The sequence below is a fragment of the Pleuronectes platessa genome, chromosome 5 (genome assembly GCF_947347685.1).
Source record: "Pleuronectes platessa chromosome 5, fPlePla1.1, whole genome shotgun sequence".
Lineage (NCBI taxonomy): Eukaryota > Metazoa > Chordata > Actinopteri > Pleuronectiformes > Pleuronectidae > Pleuronectes > Pleuronectes platessa.
Window position 1 is genome coordinate 15,668,277 of NC_070630.1, and position 24,414 is coordinate 15,692,690.

Below are 24,414 nucleotides of genomic sequence, written 5' to 3' on the forward strand. Positions count from 1 at the left end.
AAGGGAAATAATAATAACTAGGGCTACGTTGTAGCACTTGCGGGCCCGAGCACCCGCACGTTGAAGCCTGTTGCGGTCGGTGGAGAGAGCGATCGATGACCAAGCGCACATCATCGATCGAGCATGCACTTCTCCACAATAAATGCGTTTTGCGCTCTGCGGCAGTAGGATTGCCAGTAGGTGGCGCCATCACTATTATTACGCACAGACATCTATTTATCTGTTCATGTAGGCGCTCTGATGTAGCGTGAGCAATTTTGTGTCAATCGGACAATGTTAACACAACTTAATATTCACACTGATCAGTAGGTGGCGCTATGACCCTGAACTAATATTTATATGTGGAGCTGTTCAGATTAGTATTGTGATCATAGGTCAGTAGTTTGGAGCCGGTTGGATAATGCAGAGTGGATTAACAAAGTACTTCCTGTTTCCTGGCGAATCAGTAGGTGGCGCTATGACACTGAGGAAATATTGACACATAGAGCTGTTCAGGCTTGTACTCTTATCATGTGACAGAAGTTTGGTAGTGATAGGACAATGCACAGTGGACTTATGAAAACATCGTGTCCTTTGGCGAAGGATGATCCTTCGCCAAACATCAATGTTTACATGGTTTGAGGAAATGTCACAATTCTGACCTTGATTCAATGACTTGACTGAGCTCATTTGAGCTGTATATCTTAAAGCAGCCAGGAGCAGTTCATCAAAGTATAAAACATGTCACTTCCTGTAGCCACCAGGGGGCGCTGTAATTTCAAGTCATAATTTTTGTGTAGATGTCATCAGGATGGCACCCTTGTCTTACATGTCTAGTTTGGACTCGATTGGACAATGTATGTCCGAGATACAGAACCTCGTGTTTTGATGGCGTTTAATCAAACTCAAGACGCCACGCCACGGTCACACGGTGTGACGAAAGGTCAATCTCTTAATCACTTTTTATCTCCATCTTGTTGTGATGGCACTGATCTTAATTTGAAGTTAATCTGATGAAAGCCCTGGGACAAGTGCATCAAGTAAAAATGTGGAATATGGAAAAAAAATGGCCACTTAATCCAAAATGGCGGCCTCCCTGTTTGGTCAAGCATACCTATCCAAGATATTTTTTTGTTTGTTATGAAACGACACATGTCCCGATAGATTTGTATAAATGTCGGCCATCGTAGTGCCGGGGTTGCCCTATAGGGGGCGCTGGTCAGTTTTTTTGCCACGCCCATTTCTTAAAACCATATGAATATCTTCAGGGGGGGGGCTGTTGTTACACACATGTAGTTTGAGAGAGATAGAATCATGAACACTGAAGTTACAGCAATTTCGTGTTTCACGGCGAGTTGATGAACTTTAATGCCACGCCATTCATATGGCGTTTGACGAAAAGTCACGGTAATCTTATGTCTTCATTGTCAATGTCTTGGGACCCATTTGATACAGTTTGACATGGTTGAGGTCAGTGGATGAGGAGAAATTCATCCAAGTGTAAGACAAGCAAAAAACAAGACATTTCCTGTTGCCACCAGGGGGCGCTGCGGTTTTAAGTCATCATTTATGCATAGATGTCATCAGGCGGGGACTATTGTCTTACATGTCTAGTTTGGACTTGATTGGAACATGTATGTCCGAGATACAGATGCCCGTGTTTTGATGGCGTGTAACCAATTTTTAACGCCATGCCACGGTCACACGGTGTGATAAAAAAAAAATCCCTCAATCATTTTTTATCTCCATCTTGTTGTGATGACACTCATCTGAATTTGAAGTTGATCTGATGAAAGCCCTGGGACAAGTACGTAAAAGTAAAAATGTGGGATATTGCCAAAATGGCCACTAAAAGGAAAATGGCGGACTTCCTGTTGCATTTTTCATAATGCTCCAATAGACTTTTTTCTATGATTAGTCACGTTACACCAGTGTCTAGATTTTGGGGAAAATCGCTTATGTGGAAACCTAGGGGCTGGTTCCAGGGGGCGCTGTTGAGCCATTTTGCCACGCCCAATTCAAATTACTCCAGAATACTAAATTGTCCGCAGACCTTGAATTTCCTGCAAAGTTTCACAACTTTTTGAGCATGTCTAGACCCTGAAAAAGCCCCCCGAAGGGAAATAATAATAATAATAAAAATCCTTACAATTTCAATAGGGCCTCTCACCTTTCGGTGCTCGGGCCCTAATAATAATAATAATAAAAATCCTTACAGATTCAATAGGGCCTCTCACCATTCGGTGCTCGGGCCCTAATAATAATAATAATAATAAAAATCCTTACAGATTCAATAGGGCCTCTCACCATTCGGTGCTCGGGCCCTAAATATGAAAATATCTTAAGAATATCGTAGAAAATCGTAGGAAAAGTAGAGAGAAAAAAAAGACCAATGAGAGTAAATGATTCAGTCTGTCTATTTCTTAACACTGGGATATTTCGACATGTAGTTCTCTGTAGTTTGTTTTTCTGTGGTTAATTAAAGTCAGATTTGTTTGCTATTTCAGCTGCTTAAATCTGCCAAACGTCATTTTACTTCTCTCCAGGCATTAGTTTCACTTTTTCACAGTTTAGGCACTTTGATCTTTCCTATGAGGAGGATAGCTATTAAAAATAAATCTATATTGTTTTATTTTCATCAGTGAAAGGTATTGTTTAAATGCTCGTGGTAAAGACTTGTGGTGCTTTCACTTGCTCTAGAAAGCTTCTCAATTTGGCAGGTTGTGCAATTTTAATCTCATTCGTTAGTTATGAAATCAGAGCCAAAGAGTCACAAAAAGCAAACATCATAAAAACAACAAGAAGGGTGTTGGTGCACACCACCGCCAAAGCCAGTTCCCTGAGTCTCACCATGTTAAAGAAAGTTAAAACTAAATCATGCATCTGCCTCATCAGACACATTTGCAGATTTCTGAGGCAATGCATCACTAGACTTTTTACATCAGTGGAAATGTTTTACTAAAAAGTTAAAATGTATCAACGTTCACATGAAAGCTTGGTGGGAATCAGACCCTCAGCACAGCCGACCGGGAGGTAAAACTGAACACGTCTTCTCCAGTTCGGATCTTCTCAGTGACCACCTCCATCACTGAGGGATGTGGTCAGTCAGTCGCCTTGAGTCCTGCAGATAGTTCTGGTTATGTGGTTATAACCACGAGACTAACTTACTAACATTCAGAATAACACTCTAATCCCAGATGTGATGCTCGGCAGAGCTGAAGGATCTTGTTTCCTGCCCTGGAGAAGCAGCAGAACAATAAAGTCTGATTGTCCGTCCTGTAAGTGGTTTGGTCTGAAGGAGAATGTCCTGGAACCAGCTCTGAGATATTATTATGTCGGAAATGTACAAAGAGCTTTGTGTCATGGCTGAAGATAGATTTCTAGATGTACTTATTCAACATCATCAGCATAACTACTGTGTTAATGAATTGATTATTCCTTGTGAAATCTTGAGAGAAGTAAACTAGTGTTACGACTGTTTTATCCACAGTGTGTTCGTTTCATTTGTTTCATTAGTTTGTGATGTTTCACAGAATAATGAACTGAAGTAAGATTTGTTTTTGACATAGTTGTACTTCTAATGAGCACTTCTTTTTATATTACTTTAACTCAAACTATAATAGAGATAGATACAAGATATAAAGATAAGATCATAAAAACTAAATTAGTTCTGAGTCAACAAACTACAGCATTAAAGTGCTACTTATATCTTTACGCATCAGTAATAAAGATCTGTTAACATAATAATTAATGATATAACATTTTTATGTTACATTTTGAAGGCAGAAATTTAACTTGTAACTGAGAACTTTTACAGAATGTCTTCCCTACACTATTTTTTCATTACAAAGATCTCTTTGCTTGAGCCTGGGTGTTATTTCAGTGATCACAGATTGTACGGCTTCAAATTACCCAGTAACATCCATACGCTATACATGATGTAAAGGTAAACTTGTGTAATTTAACACATTACATTTGTATTTATTCCATTTACTTCTCTCATTGTCTGTCCTCTGCACAGAAGGATGAGCTGGAGGATATTCCTATTGAGTTGAGCAAGGTGCAAAGTGTCAAGGTGAGAAGCTCCTAAGTCATCTCTCAGAAATGTCATCACATACCAAACACAAGTATATTAAGATGGACGCCATATTTAGTTTTTTACTATTATTATATATATATATATAAGGTTTTTTCTTCTTTTTTTTCTATATAACGTAGCCCTAGTTAGTTATTAATGCTATAAAACATGGTGAAATGCCATGATTGAAAGCTGGGACTGACTTGTGATTTGTCGAGTGTCACAGTTCCATCTCCTGATCACCGATCCAGACTCTAGCTCCTAATTTACAAGCTGGCAGTGTTGGCTTTATTTCTAGAGGAAGTGGAGCCACACCGTCTGTCTTTGTTTAGTCTAAGCTATGAACAGGCTTGTTTCAAAGCTACAATAGTTTTATTTAGTAAATAAGACAGCATCAATCTCAAATGTCAACAATTGTATTTTAATTCAATTATATAGATATAGTACCAAGTATCGACACCTTACAACATTGTTGAGAAAAGCTCAACCGAGACAACAGCATCTCTTGGTATTTGTCATCGTTATCATCTCTTTCTTAATCAGGTTGTGGCCAAGAAGCGTCGGGATCGGGGTCTGCCACTGGCCTTTGAGATCTTTACCGACAGCAAGACGTATGTGCTCAAAGCTCAGGATGAGAAGCACACAGAGGAGTGGCTGCAGTGCATCAACGTGGCCGTGGCTCAGGCCAGAGAGAGGGAGAACAGAGAGGCTACCACCTACCTGTGAGGCCGACACACAGACAGACACAACGTCAAACGCAGACAAACATCCCCAGGGAGTGTGTTTCTCTAGCGGTTGGGCAGTTTTTTAAGCACTTGTAAACAACCAACAGAGCTGTCTCTGAGGAGGGAAACACAACACAACACACAACATATACATATATATATATATATATAAATATATACTTCTAGTAGCACTTCAGTAGCACTATAACTTCATATATGTAACTGGTGGTATCGAACTTCTTCTCCAATCAAATGCAGTATTTTTTTTAAATAAGATTTATTCAACCAGCAGTTTAAAAAGTTGTTACATATTTAAAAAGCTGACTCCCAATACTTTACTGCTGCACTAGTAACCTTCTCATGATGAGAATCATATACTGGACTTGTGTAGTGGTTATAAATGAATGTTACAGTATAACAGTGTTAAAGACTGATGTGTTAAGAAAGAGATCCTCAGCAGATTGGATCATTCACTTCAAGCCCCTGCTTGAACCTGGGGACTGCTGAACTGCTGAGAGCTGCAACAACCAAACAAATCAGCATCTACACAAACTTTAACAAACTCATAAAGACTTGTAGCAACACTGAGACTGAACAGATGCTGGAGAGGAGCCTAATGGACCAATGGGAAGGAGATACGACACTGGAATTTATTGTGTGTGACAGAGAGAATGATGCAGTCTTAAAAAAGACCTCTTAAGCTTTTTATTTTCTGTCTTATATATACATATATATAATGTTACATTGATGTTCATATTAACTGGCCAAAGTTTCAAGACTAAAATGTAAAAAATAATCTGTGTGACAAATCTCTGAACGCTAGGTTTCCAACAGTTTTTCTACTTTTTTGACAGATGTCAGCTCGTCAATTTTTTTTAAAAGTCATCCAAGTCCAAGCACAGCTCGTTCTCCCCAAACGGCCCCTTGAGTAGCATTAAAAGCTTTAAATGTATATGTACAAATATTAGAGAGTCCTGGATTACTATACTGTTATTTGGTGGGGGGATGGACTGCTGTAAAAACATTTAACACTGAGCCAAACACTGGTCTTGATACTGTATTTCACCAGTAGGGGTTCCTGATTGGAGAATAATGAGACTGGGTGAGCCAATTATTGAGAGGGACTCCAGTCCACTTGGTGGCAGTAATGAACTCCTAAATGTCTGTCAACTGCCAATAATCTTTAAATAAAGATTAATTTAGTGAAGCAGCATCACAATCATTAGGACTTAAACAGCAAAACATTGTGTTCTTATACCTCACAACAAATATTTAAATGTGTGGGCTTAAAATCCAAAATGCTGCCGTATAGACACAGTTATTTTTTTTTTTGTTTGAGACGACCATTTTAAGTTCAACATGTTTCCTGAACTTAACCTCCTGTAATGTAAAAAGTGGCTATAGACCGATGTAGAAGCGATATCTCCACGCAGTTGCGTTCTGTCCCTTAAAGGAGCACATGTTGTCGATTTGCATTAATTTTGTTATTCACTAGACTTCCAGCTGTTGCATCTATCATTCCTGTCAACTTTGTGTCCTGTTGAAAAATCTGGTGCTTGTCACACAAAGAGGAGAGCAACAGGTTTGTGCCCATCGAGGATCAAACCTGTGATCTATTTTGTGACCAGCAGCAAGTGTGTTTGTCCATCTGTCCTCGAGTCGGGCTTCTTGTTCATCATCCCCATGTCAACCTTGGTCTTGGTCACAGATCCTAATTCAGCAATACACTTCTATCGGAAATAAACATGAATGCATTAGCCGACATGGTTATCAGAGACATTGGTTAAAGATGACATCCACATTTTAAGGGTTATTCTGAATTCTAACACTTATTGACTCTGTATTTTTGCTTGTTTTGTGGACTTAAATAACGTCATTGTCTGATACGAAATGAAAGCAGTTGTGTGTCATGCAATAGCCTCTCAACATTCATGGACATGCTGGTCCTCTAATCAGGTTTTAAACAGCGACCCAACAGAATATAATCACCATAAAGAAGGTGCTTGACTTGCAAAGAGAAAAACTGTCACTGACATGAGACCAAAAAAACAGCTGAGGTCAAATAACACCAGTAATGAACATTTCCCATCATCCTATCGGTGTTAATGACATAAGGAAAAACTGTTGAATGCAGTCAATGAACAACCAGAGAGAAAGAGGTTATACATGCTGTGTGTTTCCAAAACAGATATAAGCTGCATGACGACAACTTGTTCCAGACACAAGAGGCATCTTGGAAATAGGCCGATTATTCATTGGCAGGATGGGATGTAGATATTTCTAAGCAAAGGCTGAAACTATAGCATGTTTAACCTGGCTCAGGACGGAGCAAAGTGTAAAAGGTGAGAGTAATGATTCATGGCTACAACAGTCGAGCCAATTGAATTAAAGTATTTAAAAACAAGGATGACGGAAGAACGTCGAGGGACAGTTTAGTGACATCCTCGCAGGAAACAGGACAAAAGGAGTCCAGCAGGAAACACCATTGGATGGTTTGTTGAAGGAGGAATACTTTGTGTCCACAGAACATTTAAGAAGGTTATGGTGTTATAGTGTCACAGAAGAAAGGCACTTGTGCAGCAGTAGATTGTGTCCTAAGAAGAACTTTGGTTGTCTTTTGCTTTAGCACCCCTCATCATTTTATTCAAAGTGAATTAAAGCTTTTTAAATGCAGTCTCTAGTTTGGTGGCTTGTCATGAACGATTTGTTTCCCTACAACACAAGTCACATTACAGATGTTTTCCAATTCAATCAGCATTTAAATGCATCTCCCACATTTTTAACCATTAACAGGAGCATTGTGACGTCCACTGTTAAAAGGAAAGCGACAATAACAATCAAGATGAGTCAGAGTAAGATGTGAAACAAAGCGATTTATTTACTATTGTGACTCACAGAATACAACAGAAGGTTCTCAACATGTGGGCGAGGGAGGGACAAAGTGATTGAGTGTCAAATAAACTGAAATTAACACAACCACAACAAAGCCTAACCGGTTCCACCACTACAAACCAAAAATGCAAACAAAAGGCTGAACCGACTGATCTAAAAAAAGAACTTCACCAAAACAGTACAAGAGAAGCACAGACTTCTCGGGTCAGACCAGCTCCTCGGGTGTGCTCCTTATATTGAGGGCCTGGATGTTGATTGGCCAACTGGGAGTCCGGGGAGCCAATCAACAGTAAATACCAGAGTTTACAGGTAGACTTCGATCAGCTCACGGAGAGAAAGACACAATTGTGTGTATACTTTTATTAACTTCACTCACATGATATTTCTTTCATGTAAATAATATGTGATGTATAAATCCAGTGTTTTTTCAAAATAACAATTTGTATCATGTTCTTTACTCTGACTGTATTCCGTATAGGTAGCCAGCAGGTCAAGATAAATTACTGGGGGATCAGAAACGTTTCTTCCAACAAATGTTAAAAACATGTATGAGCCAATTTCTCTTGTGAAACCAGCCCCTTACAGGGTCTGTGCAGTCATCAGATGTCTGTCATTTTGCAATCTGTCCTATATGGTCCGGTCTATTTCTGTCTTTCCAAAATGAGAAACGTCTGCTGCAATTTTCTCTGTGTGTTATGTTGAGCGCTGTCAGCATGATTGTTGCTTAATAGCGGAGATTTGACCACAGATTTCTAAGAAAACATTGAGGTAAATGAGTGGTTTCCTTGTGGTATTATGAACTGGGCCAGTTCATTCGTATTGATTTAGGATGATCCACTGGAGGGTTTTGTTTTGATAGAAACTGAAGGTGATCCGTCGTTTTACAAGCCCCTTACAGAGGCTAGAGTTTAAAAGCTAATGTTTTTTTTCCCTTCGGATGACATGGATGTGAAGAATGAGATTTACCTCGTCTGTACAACTTTTAACTAATCTGCCTTTTTGCTACCCCTGTGTGTAAAGCTACGAGTCCCTTATGTTATTCACTTTCCACCAGGCCAAAGACAAACGTTTCTTGACCCAGTTAAACACAACTGTCATGGTCGGCCATGGCAAATCAATTATTACGCACAATGTCTGATTTTTATCCTTATCTGGATCCACATCTGAGGTGTTTCTGCCCACAGGTGACTGCATAACTCCCCTTGTTTGGAATGAAATGCTCTTGGTTTAGGATAAATATGTAAAGAAGCATGAATGTTCAGAGTGTTTTGAAACTGCCTGAGGTCGTCTTGACCTCAACTCTGGACAGAAAAGTACATTGTCTTTGTGCTCCGGCTGAAACTCTGTGTACATAAAGTCATTACACAGCCTTTCCCACTGGTTCAGGTTACCACTGTTTGTAAGTTTAGCTGTGCTCCCCCCCACACACACTACACTTCAGAACTGAGCTGCATCTGCTAACAATGTAATATTATTTACATCAAGCCTCTCTGCCAAATGAGTCCCTCCTTCCCATTTTATTTGGATGAATGACCTACATACACAACTGGCTTTGAACCCCTAAGTCAGGGGGAATTCCTGCATGACTGCAATCAAATTTTTAACAAAATGAACCAAAATCTGCTTCAAACAACTCGAACACTGGTTGGATTTAATTCTGTCCTGATATTTCTTGCTCCCAGAGGATGAATCTTACAGACTTTGACGACTTTATCTCTGATCTGTCATGAAATCAAGTCCAAGCCACACGGCCTCTGGTTTAAAACAACATAATGCAACTTTTTTACCTCAAAATATCAGCTTTGAAATTGGTCCGATGGTAGGTCGACTTGGAATAGGGAGAATGGTTTTGCTTGAATTCCCACTCCTCAACCCGAACAGCTGTTCGAGCTCAATGTAACTATGGTGAGTGAGTACGCTCTGCAGTGAGAAGTGTGGAGCTGACTGGAGGTCACAGAATCCGACCCCTCAAGTGATGCTGAGCTGTAGATCAGATACAAAGACAGACAGGTCATTAAAAACCAGCATTTATCATCATTTATTGAGTCAACTTTAAACTATGAAGAATTCTAAATAGAGTTTGTTGGATTTTTTACAGCAGAGGAATCTCAAGTAATATCCCCCACTCGGTGGTGTTTCAGTTCGGTGACTACGCTCAACAGATTTTTTTTTCTCAAGATGAAAACCACTTATCTCTCCAGCACGGGGCCCAACAGAATCAATCCTCACCTGTGGCTGCAGAGGGCGCTGTTGCTCAGTAAAAGTTACATAGTGTTGCTTTAAATCTTGAGTCGGATTTAGATCGTCTGGACATTAGGTCACTAACAGACACTATTATTCAGACATGGGGATAGTTGTATACTATAACTACTAACCTACATCTCCAAACACACGCAATTCATGTGTAGCTGCTGCAACATTATATCTTCTGCCATCCTTCACTGCTCTGGCACACACTCTACTGTAAATGTACCATGAAGCTGACTTTACCCTCTTTTTTTGTTATTAGAAGTGAATGTCTGATCATGTGAATGTCAAAGCCGTCCCACAGTAACAATGGGAACACTGTCTGCTGTCATGCTGCCGTGGTGGCCAAGTTTCCAGGCCTGTGGGGCCAAACATCTCGAGCCAAAAAGCTATTGTTTGAGGGTACTTTCCTCTTAATGAAATGCATTTGTAGGCAGCTCGCTAGTTGTTGCACCAGTGTGGGCTCCACTCTACACCTCAGCAAACTCTCAGGCAAGATGTAGAGCAGCTCCTTAGAAGATTCAATAAGATTCAACTCAACAGAATTCTAAACTCTTGTCTCCACACCGGGTCATTGGTCATTGGTGGGGTTCACACAAACTAACGTATGTATTTTTACTTTTTGTATCATCACAGGGAACAAAGGTAATATCTGAATACATTCATGTTTCCATCAAATCAACGAACTCCAGGGTTTAGAGTTAACATTGTTCTCTCTGGGGATAAAGTAAAGTTATATTTCACACTAAACATAGCGTAAGATAAACTCTACAATGTTATCTGGATATTTGTAATCCAACACAAACAAATGTTACATTTCAAATGTATATATTTTCTGTTGATATGATTACTGTTGCAACAATCTGCCGACGCTCGTGGTGTGAAGTTAAAGATGCAGATCTATCTATCTATCTATCTATCTATCAACTATCTATCTATCTATCAACTATCTATCTATCTATCTATCTGTAGATCATTCATCTCAGACTGGAGAACATTGAGCTGTTGCTTCTTAATTCTTTAAAGCATAATGATATTATATAATATTTACAGTGCAGTACATACAGAGCAGATACTGATGATGGAAACATACTTTATTTTGTATGTGAATGTCATTAACCTAACTATTCAAGTCTATGAATGTATTCAAAGCATTTTTGAGCATTAATATTAAACTAAATAATAATAGTAGAGTGTAGCTCAATAACATTTGATTTTTGATGTATGCTTGATATTTATTTTTTACACTTCAATATTGTGAGGGACAAATACTAAAGTCTTCCCTTTCTTCTTACCCCTGATTTTTTTTATAGATTACTATGAATTAATAGTGCACACAGATTATTGTTGTATGTTATTGAGGATTAAACTGAGGATTAAACTGTTGCACATTTTGCATGTCGGGACTCTTTTTGCTGACAGAATTGTACAATAAATCTAAAACAGTTAAATCAATGTGTCTCTCTCTGTCTTTTTCACAATTGGATTCCATTTAGCTCTCATGGAGTTAAGAAATATTACAAATTCGATGATTGAATATACTGAAAAATGATTTCCTGGATCTTCACAAGGGTAAACCTAATTGAGTGGAACAAAGTGGGGAACTGTTTCTGTGTGATTCCAGCTCTAGGTAATTTGTCCAGTACAAGTCCCTTATTGAGTCGGCCTCAGCGAGTCTTCCCCGCAGCGATCTGTCGCTCACACTGAGAAATACCCAGTATCTCCCACTAATCTCCTGGAGATCATTACATTGCATTAGAATGTAAATCAGAAGTGGAACATCAGTGTAAAGACTAAGAGCTAAAAACTAAACAGAGCCACGCACAGTGGTATAAGTAAGAAAATGTTCCAAAAATGTTTCTTAAAAATGGTCACTGGGGACCACGGAACATCCCTGGCCCCAAGTGCTGTAAGACCTTATGATGGGATCTTCCTACAGCCGTCATTCAGTGGAGATGTTTCTCATCCAGAAACTAGCTTCAAACTTCAGCTGGACCGAGGCTGGAAAGGTTGATTACCTGATGTCTCCAAACTGATGTGATGTTCCGGGGAGCTCGACCACCTCAATCAGAAGTGATGGCTCAGTGTGAAGTATTAAGAATCCCTTGGCAAAGAGCAGGGTTGTGCTGCTTGAAGCATCTAGGGTCCAAAACTTCAGTGTTTTTTTTACCAACAGAATATACAAAACCTCCAGCCATTAGGTTAAGCTTAGACGGAACATTTAGAAATGCAAATTCCGTTTGACTAAATACAATAACACCATCCATCCATGATCTATAGCGCTTAACCTTTGAGGGTTGGGTCACAGAGCCAAAATATGACATTTAGTTAAATACAATGTGTTACGGGATGTGCACAGTGAGATCAGGGGTTAGTGTCAGGCTCAAACTGCAGGAACGGACCCTAAATCTGTCCTTCTCCTGGAGCTTTACTCTTTACAGGGAGAGTCACCACAGAGACAACGTTAACATCTTCACTGATACGATACTGAAGTTTAAGAGGCCATCGTATTTGAGAGGTGGATATTTAAAACACTGCCATATATCACATTAAACTGTGTTTATCAGGTGGGACAGGGGCTGACGTTCACACACTCATTGTGCTGGGTTTGTCAGGTGGGATTTCACACTCAATACATGCGTTTGTCTGGGGAGAACTTGACCTTTCACCCCAGAGTTACAGATCTGTGAGAGCAGCCGGGTTACACTGTGGATACACCGGAGTGTGTGACCTGATTGTGAAGGTGCTAAAATGTGCTTCATGGGAGATTGTGTGTTACACAATATTTTGGCGGCTGCACTAACCTTCCTGTTGCACAATTTGTGAATCCGATGGCCTTGACAGGGGGTAGTGAGTGCGCATGTGTTTCATGTCAGTGGGCTTTTTGGCAGATGTAATCACTTTATTGTCTGACAGCGACATCATGAAGTGTTTAAGAGTTAAAGGCTGTGGAATCTCTGAGACGGAGCAAGATCCTTAAGCCTGAAACATGCTTCTGCGTTTTCACGGGCCCGTAAGCGCAAGAGCCCTTCCGGGTCCCTTACGTGCTTATGTATCCCTTCTCACGTGCTGACGGGCGTCGCCCCACTTTTCTAAAATTTACGGCAAAGCTCCGCAAGCTCACTCAGCCCGCAAGGCTGTGATTGGTCTGCTCTACATCCCTTCTGGAGCTGCATTTCCGGTTTCATGCCCCATAATACAGGCAGAAACAACGGAAGATTTTAATCAATTGTTGTTCGGATGGAATCGTGAATACACTCTCTGCCATGGTTCACCGTGTGTTTGTAATGGAGAACACGACTGGTAGAAGGTAAATAAACAGTCAACGATTGCCACACCCACAAAGAACGCGTCTCTCAGGTCGTCTTCGACAAAAAGCATTACTCCGCCTAGTGTTCTGGCGCGGAATTGCTTTGTAAGACGCGCAACGGTTGGGGAAGCATCAATGACAACGAGTCTTGCGCCACAGCGGCGTGAAAAGACGCAGACGCAGAAGCATGTTTCAGGCTTTAGTCGCAGAGATCGAGCAGTGACATGAAGACGACGAGCACAACACCGATGACGTCTGGAGCTGTTGTGTGTTCAGTAAATTATTTAAACTTGATTAAGGACAGTTGCCTTTGTACAATATTGTCAGTAGCTCATAGAAGTATGATTCATTCATTTCAACACTGCTTGATGGACGACACCATGTGAGATCATCCACTGTTGGATTATCATTAATCTATTTTGAATTTAACTTCAATACTTAGGGTTAGACAGAGTATTCTCATGGTCATACATTTATTACCTCTAATTTTGACATGTAAACTATCAGTGAACAAAATGTATTTACTTAATCAGTTGAATCTATTGTTTGTCCATTTTGAATATTCAAATGATTAAAGTAATTCCCCTTTATTCTACTAGTGCACTATTAAGACCCATTTTCTTTTTAAACATGACATAACTCTAAGTGAGGTAAGTGCAGTGGAGGTAGTCACTTCTAGTACTTAGACCAACAGCTCCCTCTAGCTGTAACAAGATATATCGAATGTATATTTTATCCCAATGCAATATTCAAAGTGTCAAAAAACTGCACATTACCCACATCTATTCAAGTAAGCTGATACATATTCAGTAAAGGTAGATGCTAGACCACACCATCTGGTAGTGTTTTTGCAGATATCACTTGCAGCGCAACATTTAATAATAAAGATGGAAAAAGCTCAGTGGCATAACTCATTTATTATTGAATAAAAATTGGACATGAACACGTGCAGACTAAAAACCAGTGTAACAAATTGACAACCCTAAAATTTTATGAAATCAAGTCTGCATCCCCTTCTGAAAAAAAAGACAATTAAATTGAAGTTTAGACCCAGTTTGCTTTTTCTGAAACTGTACAACAGCTTTATCAACATGCACCTGTCCAAAAAGAAAACAAAGCAAAAGTAAACTAAAACTCTCCTGCCAGTCCCTTTGTGTGCAAACATAATGATCTTTCCTGAATGATCACTGGTATTTTACATTATTCATTCAATCCTTCCACGGCCAAGTTTTGCTTTTATAAATCAAAGCGTTCACATTTTGCCAGCGGATCATCAATCCATCTTTACACTGTAAATAAGTCTCCTCTCCCCAGAGTCCGTAACTTTACATGTAAAACCAAAGACATATGGGTAGGCTAGAGGGATGCTCGAGGTGTGTATGTGTGGAGGAGGGCATGATGGGGAAATACAAATTAAAACCTGCAGGTCCTCGACTGATCCTCTACTCGATCACCTATCACAATCAACCAGGTGAAGAAAAAGAAAGAGAAAAAGGCTCTAGACTGGGACACCTACAGACAGTCCATGCTGGTAATTACTACTACAGCAGCAGGTTTGTCTGATAAGTAACTTCACTCTACACCAACACAAACTGCTAAGTATCAGCTACAGGCGGCTGCTGTGTCAGCGAGAGTCAAGGTGATAAATGTTCCATCATCAAGACGTGTGTGCATACAGAAGCTGTGTGTAGGAGTCAGTGTATACGTTTGTTTGGAAGCCAGGTTTGAGAGAATCTACATCCCGACAAATTAAATGGTTTAAATGTTTCAGGATGCATGTGAGGAACCAAGAAACACAACGGTGCTGGTGTTGGGCTGATGTTATACACAAAATGAAATCAGACCTGGCAGAGTGTGTTGTTTGGCATTGACTGATTCTGATTGGTTCTTAGTGATCGAGCATTCTGACATGATTTTGGTTTACTTCCATATTAGCTGTAGTGTAACTTTTGAAATCTTTCCAGATTAGTCTTCATTAAATGATCAGAGTTACACTGGTTATTAACAGACAGTTAATTGGATTCATCAGTATTCAGAGAACTTGCAGGATCTAATTTTGTTTTGAAGAAACTGAAAATACTTGAGGGACTATCCGCCCCAGAGCTAGTCTGATGGGAGTGTGTGTTTATGTGTGTCTCAGCGCCGATGACGACCATGTCCTGAGTGTCCACTACTGCTGTGGTGTTTGCTCTTGTGGCTACGCTCCCTCTCTCTTTCCCTGTCATAGGAACGAGACCTCTCCCTCTCCCTCCGTTCTGCTCTGTGACCTCCTCGCTCATGTTTGTGTTTTTTTGAAGAGAGGTCAAACGAGCTGCGGTCTCTGTCCCTCTCCCGTTCCCTCTCTCTGTCTCGTTCCCTGTCTGCCTTGACAGGCGTGCGGGTCCTTGACCGAGAACGCGTGCGCTTCCTCTTGTGGCCGGATCCACCACTGCTGCTATGGCGTCCGCTAGGCTTGGAGTCGCTATTGCTGTGGTGACTAGTCTTGGTCTTGAGGTGGGGGAGAAGGGGCGAGGGCGGTTGCCGCCGAGGCGAAGGACTCCGGCTGTGAGAGCGAGAACGTGATCGAGAACTGTAGGTACCTGAGCGACTGCGTCTGCTGTTGTAACTGTGATACAGAAATGAGAACGATAAGGGATTAAGCCTAGATTCTTACTATCATTGATCAGTAAACTGCCTTTACATATTTTAAGTGAACTTACTGTCTGCGAGGGGATCTGGATCTAGACCGGGAACGCGTTCTTGAACGAGAACGACTTCCGCTCCTGCTGTTCCTCCCGATCTTCACGTCTTTCCTTAACCTGGAAGAGAAGAATGGAAATATAATACATGATATTGATTTTTTTTCTCCCAATGCAATAGTTGCTTACCCATTGTGTGGACTCTTGTTGGCCTGGGCCCGGTTTTCTGTCTCCTTCTTAACTGGTTTGAGAGTCTGGGGATTGGGGGTCTTCTCTTCTACCTTGACCACATTTGGAGAGCAGGGTTTGGACGCGGGGGAGAAGCCGCCCATTGTGGACAGTGCGGGGGTTCCATCAGGATTCAGGCCTTTGGCCTTCAGCTTAGCTTCTGATAAAAACATCTTCCTTCTCTCCACCTCCTTGTCCAGGTGGTCATAGTTAGGCTGGGGAAAAACAATTCAACATTGTCAGTTTACATAGAAAACACACAGTACTGGCTACTCTGAGTGAGAAGCAGCATCACCCGGCTGATCGAATTTTTTATGAGAGGTAGTTTCACTGGTGGCAAACAGAGCAGGAGTCTTTAACACTGAGGTTTAAAGTTTAGTTGACGCATGTAAACAAAAGAAAGGAAAAAAAGTACCTTCTTCCTGGTGTACAGTTTCAGGGTGGTGATGCAGATGTCTTTAATCTCATCTTCACTGGCACCAAACAGTAGGTACCAATGAGGTCTGGATGGCAAAGGTATCTGAGAATGAACATGCACCACCGTATGCATTATTACAAGGTGCTATATTTTTAAAGCTAGGTGCAATAACAATGTGTTTCAGGAATCTTCGCCGTACCTGCAGGGCACGGGCAGCGAGGAATATGCAAGCACAGGCAATAGTCTCAGCTTGGAACCTCACAAACACGTTTGTCCTCAGGCTGTCGTTCATGTAGTTCCTGCAGAAGCAAACAAAATAGTGGAACAAAAACATAGCATCTTCTCTACACAAGAAATCACACATAACAACATCCTCATGTTACTGCTGCAGGTCAACAATCAAGCAAATTATTTAGATATTTTCAAATAATCATTTCCATTTTTTCATTCCTGATTAAAAGTAGCCGATTCTTACATCGGGAAAAATATTACCAGTCGTAACTGTATGGTTGGTTCTTACTGAACAAGAAGTGAACCTTAACTGTCACTGACTTCAATTGTTCGTCTTAAGAAATTGGGGATCTGACCTTCAGATACAGCGAAAGCTTTTCAAATTACATTTAGCCCTGACAGCTAATACGATACCAGCTACACATTTTAAAGTTGGAAATAAGTTTAACTTTGTCCATTTCTCTCTGGGGCAGTCGTGTGACAGAGTGCTGTATGTCACAGGAAAAGAATGAAGACCGATGGGAAATATTCTACTGAAGACCTTTGTACCCCGACATGACCCCGGAGGAACTACATTAAGACTAGTGATGATCACGACAAGGACATATGCCTAGTAAGGTTGGGGACATGCAGGCATACAGATGAGCATTCATCTATAATGCAGTCACTATGTAGTCATTGTTAGATCTTGAATAGGGAGGTACAATGTGTATGGTGGCATGGAAGACAGTTTTCAGTGGCATGATTATGTGATCATAATTAAAACAGTGGTCTGCTACTCTGACAACATTGCACTTGAAGCAACCAAAACAAAAATGTGACCTTCATATTAATTAAAAAACAACTTCCCATTGTACTTTCTAGCCATGAGCTGAAACCAACCCTCATAAGACCAGTGATTGCATTTTTCCTCAACCCATTCAACTATGTTGCATTATTAACTGATCTAGAGACATTAGGATGGAAGGGGATTCTTCTCCACTGAAATCTGTGCAGCGAAACAGATTGTGTGTTACAGTAGGTTGTCTATGACAATGGATAAATGACATTAGCCATTGGGAGAGCATTAGAGAAGATACAATGGCCGGAATGTGAATCAGGCAGGTACAGGGTGAAATGAGCATCTATGTCTTTCAGAAACATAGAAGTCAAAAAGACAAAAGTATGCATGACGACAGAAACATGACCAAAACTACCTCAACACTGTTCCCACTCAGATTATCGAAGGGAAAAACGAGGCAAAGCAAAGAACTAAAACGTATCACAAAGCAGTGCAACGTGCGTTCTTCAGGTGACACTTTACCATCTACATGAACTGTTAGGTCATGAGATGAAATTTTGGTGCAATGATTATTGTAAGAGGAAATATCAGTGTTTTCATTACTAGGGAAGAAAAGAGAACCAATATATATATAATAATAAGGATTATGAACTTAACTATCATCATTATTGTCCACTATATCCAGTAACTTTTTCTTAATCAACTTTTGTCTATTTACAAATAATCTATGCAAGCTATTTTATTTAGTTGCCATATTTTGGAAGATTTGTAGGCGAATGTGTTTTCAGTCTTAAGCAGCGTTTCTGTTTGGTACTTTTACTGTAAAGGTTCAAGCACACATTCTTTGTGTCCTATACTATTACCCCCAGTATATGTTTATTAAACTCTCTGCTGCATTCATAATGGTTAATGGAAGAGTCTTAAGTGCGGGGCAGGCGCTGGTCAGACACTGAAAGTCAACAAGGATTTCTCCTCTCGCTGTGACTGCCTTCGATGGAGTTTTGTAGAAATAAGGCTGTTACATCAGTTCCCTCTTTTCAACTTATGTTTCAGTTATTTGGCTCACACAAACAAGCGCACCGCATGCACAAACAACGTGACTCGCGAGAGGCAGGACACCTAGACATCATAGGTTTTATAATACTCACGGTTATTAAACTCTGACGTTATGAAACCGTGGTTATTGTAAAACCGGCCAATCCTGACATCCCTACACTGTGTTACAATTTCCAACCATTCAAAGAACGGCTCAACAGGAAGTGTGTCACAGGTTAAAAAAAAACTGCCTCTGGGGGTTACTTCCAGTCGAACCTGCCTTCAACTAACAGTCAGACCTGCACTTTAGTAAGTCATTCTGAGCTCCAGCTACTACAGATAATATGTGGCCGTTGGAGTCTGACTGCTGCTTGGGCGAGACAGGTCCCTGGAGGCAAATCCTGAGAACTGGATCAGCCTGAAAGACAGACACATGTCTGAAAACCACGTCACTTGGGAATAGGACACAGTACTCTACTGTTATTATAAAAAAATAGGCAGGTAAGCTGGTCAAAAAAAGTTATTCTGTTCTGGCTAGGTTTACTTCATTGTTAGATGCAAGTAAACTAGAAAAACTCAGAATTGCTACTTGGCAAAAATAGGCATTACAGTTGAAACCTCTGTAACAAGACCAAACAATACAAATCCTTCTGGACACCCAAGAGAAAACAAGATGATGTTGGCTCTTGGGAAAGGCCCGCCCGCCCCTTCAGTGAATCTTGGCATTGGGATTGGCTGTCTGGAGAGGGACAACCAGCCAATAGGGGGAGCTTCCTGAGGTCATGTGGTTGGAGGAGGCAGAGTTCAGAGGTTCTTTATGTGACTTACCAGCATGGACTACCCTTTAATCAAAGAGTAGAGAGAAAGGACAAAGTTAAACCAAGTTCCCTGGGCCTCGCAAATCAAACAGACTTTTACAGCAAAGCCATGTTAGGGCAGACGAGAGTGAGACAAGAAACAGGTTTGCAATAAATCAAATTGCTCCATCAGTGAAAAAGAGGTGGAAGGGTTTAAATGGAGTGAGGGGATGTCACAATCAGACCTGGGCAAAATGGATGTCGAATGATTTTCACGTTTGTATTTAAAAACACGCAGGGCACTTGAAGATCACTTATCTGACAGGTGTTGTTTCCATATGGGTTTGTCCCTAGATCAATAGAGTGCTCGTCAAGTAATTCAACCTTTGAAACTCATTCAATTTCATCTTTAGCCCAGGTCTGGGGCACTTCTTGCAGAAATGACACAGGTTGCTGCTGTGGGGGAGGGACAGTTGAGAAGTAGAGAGGAACTTACCAGGCCGTCTGGACTAGCGTCTGGTTCTTCTCACATTCCAGGACTTGAAGGTACATGACGATAATCTGGAATCGTAGAGATGATATGATGTAAAACAAACTGAAAAATGCTGCAGGTGTGGCATTTTTAGGAGATTCTAAAAACAGCTTACTGTGTGGGCACATTTGCATGGAGGGACAATCTCAAACCTGAAATAACTACAAATGTGAAATGCTTGAGTGCGCTTTTAACTCACCTTGTGTGGATGCTTGACATGCACACAGAAGCCCAGCTCCTTCAGGATCCGCCGCTCCGCCTTGATGACTTGGTTTTTGGTATTTATGTAGTTCTGATCAAGTATCAGTGAACTTGGCATCCTATTTTATGAAAGGAATCAAAATAAAATAATGGCTCCCCCTTGTATACAATTGTAAAAAAGAAAGTGCCCTTCTGTTTTTTAATTTCTCTTATTTTTTTCCGTTTCAACCAACTTCAAGCAACAGCTACATCTGTTGGCATGCCTGACAGTTTGCTGGGGTTTGTGAACTCCTGTGGTTCCAGTGAAAGCGTATGGGACTCTTTAGACGGGCCTCAACCTCAACCACACCATGTCATAGCTTTAACAGAAATATCCACCTAATACATCTGTAGACTGGAACTGTAAACTCGGAAAACTGAAAAAATAAAATGAGCACTACTCCAACCTACAGTAATGTAACCAAAACCACTGACTACTACTCCTGCCATCTGTGCACCAGAAAAATATATAAAAGTATTCTTTGTCAGACTACTACATTTCAACTGAACTCCAAACACAATACTGTACTACCACCACATCATCTGCTGGCTACACACAGCCCATAATTTACAGAACTGTAAATACGGACAGGTATCAAATTATTTTACATCAATCTGTCAAATATCTGATTATTTCATTCTCGTACATCATGCTTTTAACAGGGGTTTATTAACCTTCTTCCAATATGTACGATTAAGGATAAATGACAGCAATCAAATGGACCTAAGAAAAAAAATGTGCCATTCATTTAATTATTCCTCATCCCTCTAATCTAACTTAGAGTGGAGCGCCTAACTTTTAAAGGAATATCTCAAATCAATGATCTGATTCTGGACTTTATAAGGTCTTAAGTAACACAGAAATATAAATGTCAACGCTGTCATGCTACAAACGTCATGCATGGGAAAATAACTCAGCATCATAGTAAAGTTCATTAATAAACCTGTCACGTTATAGTCCTTAACCATGTCTCAAAGATATCCTTCCTACAGGTGCACAACAGACTATGGTATACTTTAATGCTGATCTAAACTAACTTCACATAATGCCAAACTGGAACGCTACCGTGCATGCACTGGCCCTAAATAAATGTCAGAACCCTAACAGACTAAGTGTTAAAATATATTCTGCCTCAACAAACAAGGTGATATTTCTATAAAAGCCATGGATAGCAGTTGGTGAATGGGGTTTTGCTCTTAAAGCACAAACAAAATGCATGGTGAGGAGGAGGAGGAGCAGTCATAGAAGAGGACTACGTTACCCAATGGTCCGCAGATTGACGGACAGATACCCAAAGCTTAAGATTGAACCACAGGAGTCCTCAATGCGCCCCGGGGCCCAGGATTTTCGGCCAACCTGTCATCCCCGATCCCAGCGGCCCGCGGTGGGTCAGACCACGGGCATCTCCCAGAGGAGGGGTGGGGTGGGAGGAGATAGACCCCTCGCATCATGGTTGTCATGCCGACTGCTTCATCTTACGTACCATTCCACATCACCCAGGCTTTGGTAAATGTAGCTGGTCGCTGTTAGTTGGTTGCAAGGGAAAAAAGAATCCAAGTTAATGCCAAAGTCGCTACTAGTGCCATGAACAAACTTCTATGACGACAAAGGCACATGAAAATAAAGCAGTTGCGCCTTGTGTTTCAAAACACTGGAATTTATACAGTGAGATGTTTGAGATATAATTCTCAGTGTAATGTCAAACTCTGGTGTCATATGTAGACAATTACACTTTTCAAACTACGAGTGAGGCGGAAACTGAAAAGTTTTAAAATGGTTTAGGTTACATAGATTAACAGAAGAGCACTTTCACAGCAAAACGAATAATACAACTTTAAATACATGAACTTTTCCCACAATGAGACAACTTACTTTTTGGATCGAATCTGCCTCAGGTGGTGGAAAACGTTGATGACATCTCGTATTCGTCGCGGCGCTTCTTCTATTTTGGAGGCCAAGTTGATACAGGCCATGGCAACAATCTGTTGAGACAGTCACAGCAAAGAGTTGGAAGGAAGAGTTCTGGAAGGTGAGACAGGTGATCAGGGATACAGTAGATATCAGTGATTGGAAGGCGGTCATGTGCCTAGAGTTTTAGCCATGGAATCACAACATGGTGGAAAACAGTGTAAATGATTGAGAAACATTTTGTAACAATGCAGACTTTATCCTAGAGGGGATTTAATGTCTGTATAAGACAATTTAGGTGAGGTTTGTTTTTCTCAGAATAGGCTGCATCGAAGAAAACCACCACTATAGTTGTTATGCTAAGATTACTAAGTTTTACAAAAGGGGTTTGAAATAAGAAACATACACAAGATATTACAAATATTTTATTCAACTCCAAATAGTCAAGACAGCAAACCACCATTTAGAGCTGGGACATTGTTAGGAGTAGATTTACAGCTACTTAACACGAATTGCCTTAATTTCCTGTATTTTCTTTCGTTTTGCGAACACATTGAGTCCCTTTTTTGTTTTTAGGTCAAACATCTCGCATGTTGTTTGTCAAATTGGAAGAGAACGTATGGACAACATGGCCGCCACAAACGCAACCACAACGTAATGCTATGCTAACATAAGAAAAACAGCGGCCTGACAATAACCCGCCGTCTCACCTCGAAGCTGTGCTTGACGAAGGACTTGGAGTAGAAGAACCGATGGAACAGAACCTGACCCGTCGCCATCGCCACCTGTTGAGAACACAACGTAGATGGAAATTGTCCTGTTTATCATTTGTCTCATGAGAGCTAGCTCAACCTTACACAATGGCCCGCCGCCATTTTAGTTCCACCACGCCAGTTAAGAGCTAACGCTACAACCGGCTAGCAACCGGGCCAAGGCTAGCGGAGGACTCAGAGCCCTACATGTAAACATGTTGCGGATTAAACACACACCAGCGGGTTCGTTATTTGACACGTTCACTCTTGATGGATGTTTACCTGGGGTAAGCGGAGAAGAATGCCCGCGGACTGGATCACCTCGCAGCCGAGGATGCGAAGGTCGGTCTCGGTGTTCAAGTCAAGGCCGTCGAGCATCGACGGCGTCGGGGAGAGTCTCTCCTCCGGTATGAGCGAGTTGTCGATGGCGAGGTAAACCTCGGAGTACACTTTGTCACCGATGAGGATGCCATCGTTGTTAGTGGACGCGTTGGAAGATACCGAGAGGGGACCAGCAGCCATCTTCACCCAAGAAAACACAGCAGCGCTCAGCCTGTTGCCTCGACGGAAGGACGGTGGAGCAGAGCGACTGACAAAGCACGTGACGTCACCCCTACCAAGCCCTAAAGCTCTGTGCACATCCGCGGAGCTCAAATAGTCCCACATACGACTGTGTCGTTAAAAACACTACAATTATTAATTCTAAATTAATAGAAATTGTTGGTTTCCTTATCTTGCCACTCTTGAGACACAAACTCCAAACAAACTACACATTATACACGTGCACAGTTAATAAGTAAACTGATTTAAGATAAAACTTCCATCATCCAATATGATTAGCTGATATGAAATAATGTCCCCATTATTTTCCTCATGCGTCCTTCACGTAACCTCACCTTTAAAACTGCTCTTTTATCAAAAAAGAACAAATAAAGATAAATTAAACCTCAAACAAAAACGCATTGCCGCCAAAATAGCTATAAACCATTTTAGCATCTCAGTCATCAAATGTGAGACATCAGATCAAAGATTCTACATCAAAGGAGAACCCATTCCAACAGTGTCTGAGAAATATTTAAAAAGTTACTTTGTTTATTTGATTCACTCTTCAATTTCACTGCTAAATAACAGTCCAACTTTTTGTGTGAACGCAGTTGAACCAGCCCAAAACAAGACAAGACACACACAGCAGTGAAGCGAGTGAAAAGATGTTTGACAAGTATGGGGCCCTTTCTAAATAAAAAGGGACTTCGGATTTATCTCGATGATTGTTTTAATAGAATAAAAAGCAGCCATATACTATGACATAGAACATTGAGGGTGTGATGCATTGAGATGCATGGCGAATTGAATCATGAACAGGTAAATCATGCTCAAATCATGGACATGCAATTCGTCAAAGAATCATGAGTCTGGTGAAGACCTTTAGTAAGAATGTTATAATCCTCATAAATAGGTCTTTTCCATCCCTGTGGGCTAACTTCACCAAATACTACATAAATGTGGATACGACAAGTGTGGCAGCACCCATCTAGTTCCCAGGGAAACCTACCCATAATTCAAAGCTGTAAAGATCTGTGTA

General features: G+C 40.8%; 2 protein-coding genes across 5 annotated transcripts in view; one reads left to right on the forward strand and one right to left on the reverse strand.

Moving 5' to 3' along the window:
- veph1 (ventricular zone expressed PH domain-containing 1) overlaps positions 1-7,455 on the forward strand; it is an 84,693-nt gene extending 77,238 nt beyond the window's left edge. Inside the window, exons 14-15 of the mRNA XM_053422993.1 lie at positions 4,001-4,054; positions 4,601-7,455. Coding sequence (XP_053278968.1) covers positions 4,001-4,054; positions 4,601-4,783 — 237 coding nt within the window. The 3' untranslated portion in view covers positions 4,784-7,455. The remainder of the gene's footprint in view (positions 1-4,000; positions 4,055-4,600) is intronic.
- A 6,674-nt stretch (positions 7,456-14,129) lies between these two features.
- ccnl1a (cyclin L1a) lies at positions 14,130-23,513 on the reverse strand. 4 transcript variants are annotated; one of them, XM_053422988.1, is made up of 10 exons: positions 23,115-23,513; positions 22,791-22,865; positions 22,045-22,154; positions 20,131-20,251; positions 19,896-19,960; positions 16,755-16,854; positions 16,553-16,657; positions 16,099-16,352; positions 15,931-16,029; positions 14,130-15,836 (listed from the first exon to the last, which is right to left on the reverse strand). In XM_053422988.1, exons 1-10 carry the CDS (start codon positions 23,496-23,498, stop codon positions 15,368-15,370), a joined length of 1,782 nt encoding a protein of 593 aa, XP_053278963.1. In that variant the 5' UTR covers positions 23,499-23,513; the 3' UTR covers positions 14,130-15,367. The 4 variants fall into 4 exon arrangements, 3 of the variants coding, with proteins under 3 accessions (XP_053278963.1, XP_053278966.1, XP_053278964.1); XR_008338508.1 differs by lacking the exons at positions 14,130-15,836; positions 15,931-16,029; positions 16,099-16,352 and adding an exon at positions 19,431-19,444 and having other exon boundaries at positions 16,635-16,657; positions 23,115-23,446; XM_053422991.1 differs by lacking the exons at positions 14,130-15,836; positions 15,931-16,029; positions 16,099-16,352; positions 16,553-16,657 and adding an exon at positions 19,431-19,444 and having other exon boundaries at positions 16,756-19,020; positions 23,115-23,446.
- Positions 23,514-24,414: the final 901 nt, after the last annotated feature.

Coding starts and splice junctions, on each gene's coding strand:
- ccnl1a (XM_053422988.1), bottom strand. CDS start 23,498: ATGTGGGACTATTTGAGCTCCGCGGATGTGCACAGAGCTTTAGGGCTT. Junction 16,658..16,754: donor TCGCTGCCCGTGCCCTGCAG/GTACGGCGAAGA, acceptor GTTCATTCTCAG/ATACCTTTGCCATCCAGACC. Junction 16,353..16,552: donor AACTGTACACCAGGAAGAAG/GTACTTTTTTTC, acceptor GTTTTTCCCCAG/CCTAACTATGACCACCTGGA.